The sequence below is a fragment of the Morus notabilis genome, unplaced genomic scaffold, assembly GCF_000414095.1.
Source record: "Morus notabilis unplaced genomic scaffold, ASM41409v2 Scaffold1, whole genome shotgun sequence".
Classification (NCBI taxonomy): Eukaryota; Viridiplantae; Streptophyta; class Magnoliopsida; order Rosales; family Moraceae; genus Morus; species Morus notabilis.
This window is the reverse complement of record NW_010357566.1, coordinates 141,452-147,296: the sequence shown is the minus strand read 5'-3', so window position 1 is coordinate 147,296 and position 5,845 is coordinate 141,452. Positions and strand designations below refer to the sequence as shown.

Here is a 5,845-nt window from a genome sequence, read left to right as displayed (position 1 = left end):
GACATGTGAGGTGTGTGGAGAGAAAAAAATACTATCATATAATTAAGTCTATTATCTTTTTTTGTCAATTTATACAACGGTGTTTTAGGGGATGTTTGGTTGGAAGATTCTAATCAACGTAAATACACGTAAATAAAAAATGATTATAATCATATGATTCTAATCCATGAACCAAACGTCTCCTTAATAATAAAAATTTCAATAAAAAAAAAGATGTGGAGAGTTAAATGGAGTGTACGAATAGAACTATTCTTTTGATAAATTGTCATGACATCAATTCCTTGTTACACACTCCTCAATTATCATAACCTGCTTGGAACGCAGGAATTTTTACCTTTTTTACCTTACATTTAATTTGCAATTATTGAAAAAAGAAAAGAAAAGAAAAGAAAAGAAAAAAAAAACCGTTGGTTGATAATCATTGCAACTATATACCATCGGATTATATTTAATGAAACTCCATACCTTTCTTTTGGTTTTTTTTTTTTTTTTTTGGAGTGAAAATGTGAAGGAATACTTTACAGCGACGAAAGATTAGGGTATAATTTCTGGATAAATATAGAGTGCAGGTTACAAAAAGTAAAAGCTCCTTATGCGAAGGTAGCAACTAGCAATATCAATGAAGTATTAAATCTAATCATTGCACAATTATACATGAATCATGTTTGATTCAAGATCTAAGTACTCTTTCCGTACAATATCCTATTACCCTTTTAACTTCCCAAAAAAGTTGACCAATCATTTCTCAGAACAGAAACCAGAAATATATCAACTTCCTACCCTTTTATACACGTAGAAACTGATAAAAAAAAGGCTTGGCGTGTGGCTCAACCTTAGTTTTTTTTTGTTTTTTTTTTTTTTTATCTATCTTGTTTTGACTCTCAATATCCTTGAAATTGGAGCTCGGGGCTCAAAAACAATTGCTGATTCAAGAACAACTGGTTCATTAAATTGTTCTGAGGGATTTCTGATTGAATGTTGCTGCTAATTAAACTGAAAGAATTCATGTATTTTTTCGGCGGGGCCTGGTGATCGTCTCCGGTGCCCGTCGGAAGCTGGCGCTTGAGCCGATTCTCCGCCGTTGTTGGGGCCGAGAACTGCAGCTGAGGAAGCTTCTGCAGCATGTAATTGCCGCTGCTGTTACCGACACAGCCATTGTAAAAGGGCTGGTCAGGACTTCCAATGTCAAACCCAGGAATACTACTAATTGACTGATCAAACCCAGAAGTTGAATTACTTGGGCAATCTGCTAAAAGATTACTTAGTATAGAGTAGTCCATTGCATCTAACAAGTCGGAGAATGAAGAAGATTTCTGGGGTTTAAAGGAGTCTTGTTGATCGCCGATTAAGCTTGGCAAAGGGGCATCTTGGATAAATTGCTCCTCTTCTTCTTGGTCACTTGGAAATGATGCTATTGGATGCACAACATTTGTTTTCTTGTAGATACGACAAAGAACCCAATCGTCCAACTGCAATGTAAACAAAGTCTTTGATCAATTAATTGAACAAACAATAATTAACTAATGCTGTTCACACACTAATATTGGACGGATTATAAAAATTTCCTCCTTAGACTTGTAATTACTAATTAGTCCCAGATTGCCTTTGGACTTTTCAAATGTGTCAACGACAACCTAAACTTGATAAAAGTGGCAATGTTATTTATTTATTTATTTATTTCCATAAAAAAAAAATGACTAAAGCGAAAACCAAATTTGTCACTTTTCTCAACTTTAGGGTGGCATTGACATATTTAAAAGAATTAAGGGCAAGTTGATTCAAATGATAAAGTCTATGGGCCTTTTTTAATTTGTCGCTTTCTTACGTACTGCTGTAGTGTGGAAAAAATACGCTACATATTTTGATTGGAACACAAGTAGCTGTTAGTGATATTTGTTTCATACGGCAGCCTCTAGTTATTGAAGCTAAGAACAAGAGTTTCCCTGTGAAAAAAGCACCATCATCATTTTAATCAAGTTGAGACCAAAATGTAATGAGCCAATTCCAAACTATATGGAGTCAAGTATATTTTATATGTTTTTTTTTAACGTCAACATATTAGTAGGTTATATTTTCTGTCCATCGAATCTGAATAAAATCACCTAAAAATCAAAAAATAAATAGATCTAACGGTTAGAAAAAACCTAACATACCGGTACACTAAGCGTACCATAAAATCTCTTTTTTTTTTTTAAGAAAAATAAATAGCCCACTTGATTCCGTCCATAGATTTGATAGTAGGAGGCCTTTAAAAAAATAACTCAATAAGAAAATTTTATTAATAAAATAACTTTTTAAAAATTTTTATTTGTAAAATGACTACGGAACGATAAAAACGACTACTTTTTATCAAGAACGATCGGGTGGTCGTTTTTCATAAAAAAATAAAAGTCATTTTTACCAAATTTCACTTTATTAAGTAGTCATTCTAATATATTTCTCTATTAGGTGCTCACCCTCATAGATGAATCTTTGAACTTGTTGTTGGACTTGTTAACGTTGGAGTAGGTGTAAGTAGGGGTTTCTGCAAGGCGATATTCATGCATAATCCAATTAGTCTTGACACCCTTCGGAGGTCTTCCTTTGTAGAACACAAGAGCCTTCTTCACACCAATGTTCTGCTGTCCGCCTCCTGGTGTGACCAACGTCATGATAGTCTTATCTGTCCCCGTGGCTTTCCAATATCCAGATGCAGCTGCCCTGTTTGGCCTTGCACCATTTGGGTACTTCCTATCTCTTGGGCTGAAGAAGTACCACTCTTTCTCACCAAACGTTGCCTTAGCTGACAAACCCAACAACACACAAATTTTAAGTACTAATAAAAATCACCTACAATGATGAGCAAACCACCGATGAAAACGTAACGATTAAAAATATGTATAGACTGAAAAACAAAAGGACTAACCTGGCAAGTCCCATGGATCAAACTTGTATATGTCAACCTCAGCAATAATGGAAACGGGCAAAGGAATGGAAATAACCCTTTTCCTAAGGTAGTGAAGAATGAGCTCTTCATCCGTGGGGTGGAACCTAAAACCTGGTGGTAGGCTTGTTTGTGGGTTCTTCATCTTTTTTTCTTGATATTTTAGAGTGTTTTTGGACAAGTGGGTTTGGAATATTTAAGGCCAAATGATATATATTTGAGGATGGGATTGCAAGAAAAGGGTAAGGAAATGCAAAAGAAGAGGGAGGGAAAGACTTGTTTTAGAGGCAACTCAAAGAAAAGAAGAGGATTTGGAATTTTTGGGAGGGGAAGATGGGCAGCCGTTTTATGGTTGTGGGAATTTGTCGTCATGCGGAAAAGAGGTTAGGCCAAGGGGGGATGAAAGAGCCAAAGTAGTAAAAAGTGGAAAATAATTATCACCAAGGAAATAAAAAAGACATGTATACTAGGAAAGCTGGAAAGGCAAAAATACCAAGAAACGGAATAGTTCTATCTCTAGATTTTGGACTTGGTTTTAACTTAAATTCATTTTGAAAACACTTAGATCTCATTAATTTTACCGATTCGAGTTTATAATTCTAGTTTTGCTATAGTAAAAAACTTTGAGAAATAGTCACATTTAACTTTTTTACTACAGTCAAAGATTCTCACATAAAGTCACATCTCAACTCGAATCAGTGAACTAAACAGTCCCCATAAGATTTCTTATCAAATAATCTAATTTCTGAATTTACAAATGAAATTAAACTTGTCTTCGAGGACCGGTCTTATACGTAAGAACAATTTTAATAAAGTATAATATTAATATGTATAAGTAAATGTAAGCTTTAACCCATAAATGGTCCCTTGATTATGTTGTCAATTCTACTTTAGTCTCTAGTTTTGTAGAGGGTGGAATCTATAATTGATTAAATTAAGAGCCAATGACCAAGTTAGTAGTAGTCGAATAGAAATATTGATCCGCTGCGAGAACGGGAGCTTTAATAAATGAGAAAATAAAATAAAATCAGTAAAAGAGACACAATAATTTATATAAGTTCGCTCATTAACGAAAGCTATGTTCTCTATCGGGCTCCGGTTGTTTTACTATATATACTGAAAAGCGTTATGATGAGTCGATGAGAGAAGTATAGGATGAGAGAGAGAGAGAGGGATGCTAGAAAACACAGAAAATAATGAGAAAAAAAGGCTGGAAGTGAGCGTGAGTGCTTGAGGTGGTGATCCGTTGACCTCCGAGGATGGCCGAATCCCTTATATTTATAGCTTATGAGGCCCCACAATTGTTTCCCGTTTTCTTAAGTGATTCGGCCTTCAATGCGTGATCCTCATTTCATTTTTGAATGATATTTGACCTCCTTTTGCGGATTCACCTTCCCGTTGATTGGTTAAATGCGGTTGGTTGCCCATTACGAGATTATTCAACTTTCATATTGCGAGGTTACTGTGGATATTTAGTTTTCTTATGTAAAAGGTAATCAAATATGCCCAAGAGCATGTTGTTTGTGGCCTAAGTCAGTCGTTGACCTCTTTCCTCCTTAATTCTTCTAGCTTGACTGGCTGATTCCTTTCTTTTTCAGGCTCATTTGGTTGTCAATTCCTATTAGGAATGTTTATAGGAATTTCTCTCATTGCTTGGCGCCCAAGGTTGAGTATCGACTCGTGAGATCGACCGATGAAGTTGACTGATCAATGATTCGTTTTAGCCTATCTGTGGAGCTGTGGTGACTCGTCTCCGATCTATTAGTTGTTTCAGTTTTAGTACTTTTCATCGGTTGGGTGTTAAAAACAGAAAAAAAAATACACATCATATTCAGTTAACAAGTGTTATTTTATATTTTTGTGTTAGAGTGCATATTTTGTGTGCTATTAATAAAATACTATTTTCTTTTAGCATCAGGTGTATATTTTATCTTCTTTTTTACACCTAATTGATATAAACGACTAAGACTGAAACAAATTGATAGAGTGTAGACTAAATTTGAAACGTTTAAAAAATCAGAGCAAAAGTGCGATTTGACAACAAAATTTATGGACCCTTTGTTAAATTAACCCTAAAGTCTATGTAGTTGTATCTTTTAAAGTCACTGTTACACAAATCAGATATCATGTATATTAGAGAAAGTTGATTTTCGTATACAATTTTCCCTTTGAATTTAATTATATTTACTTTCAATTTAGGAAATCTCTCAATTTTTGAAGATTTGATAGCTTCGGTAATTTAGTCAATTCTGTAATTATAACAAGGTATCAAAGTTGTGTGTAGTTTTCTCTCTTCTTCTAGTTCGTGGGTATAGGCACATCATCAAACTATGTCACATCTTTGTGTTATCTTCTTTTGTTTTCTTCTTTAATTTTTAATAAGGTATCAAAGTTGTTTCTAGTTCTAACGGGAACAGCTCCTAGCCACTACCTACAACGGTTGTCGTGTCTTCCTTTCAACTGTGCAACCTTAATTATTGTCATCCCTTTTCTTGTGTTCCCAACAATTTTCATCCTTTCTTCACACCATTGTGCCCCGACAATTGACGCTCTCTTCCCGTGCGCTCTTACGCCCTTAACAAACATGACTTGAAGAACCGAACCCACGTATGTGGCGAAATACGAGGATGACTTGTGGCTAGGGGTGAAAGGCCAACCAAGATCGGATATAGATGGTTTTCCACGAATCTATTTCAGTAGAGCGTATGATGTCAATAGGCTAGGGTGGCCCCATTTCGCCTTACCAACCCTAGGAAAACTCCGAGTCCAGGCTTAGATCGTTTGTACAGACAATAGTGAATCTTTAAGGAGCGTAATTAATCCAATTTCTCAATTGGTTGGTCAAATGCATTGACATTTGCGCATTTGATTTCTTCTTTTCCAATTGAATACTCAAATGGCATTTCATACTGAGAGTTAAAT

General features: G+C 35.2%; 1 protein-coding gene across 1 annotated transcript; it reads right to left on the bottom strand.

The window, feature by feature from the left end:
- Positions 1-532: 532 nt before the first annotated feature.
- On the bottom strand, positions 533-3,228 carry LOC21396853 (NAC transcription factor 47). Its single transcript, XM_010090179.2, has 3 exons — positions 2,906-3,228; positions 2,457-2,782; positions 533-1,469 (listed from the first exon to the last, which is right to left on the bottom strand). Exons 1-3 carry the CDS (start codon positions 3,066-3,068, stop codon positions 882-884), a joined length of 1,077 nt encoding a protein of 358 aa, XP_010088481.1. The 5' UTR covers positions 3,069-3,228; the 3' UTR covers positions 533-881.
- Positions 3,229-5,845: the final 2,617 nt, after the last annotated feature.

Bases quoted from the DNA above. Each gene is read 5' to 3' on its own strand.
- LOC21396853 (XM_010090179.2), bottom strand. From the start codon at position 3,068: ATGAAGAACCCACAAACAAGCCTACCACCAGGTTTTAGGTTCCACCCC. The intron at 2,783-2,905 runs GTTAGTCCTTTT...TGGGTTTGTCAG, and splicing joins TGATCCATGGGACTTGCCAG to CTAAGGCAACGTTTGGTGAG. The intron at 1,470-2,456 runs GTGAGCACCTAA...TTTACATTGCAG, and splicing joins TCAAAGATTCATCTATGAGG to TTGGACGATTGGGTTCTTTG.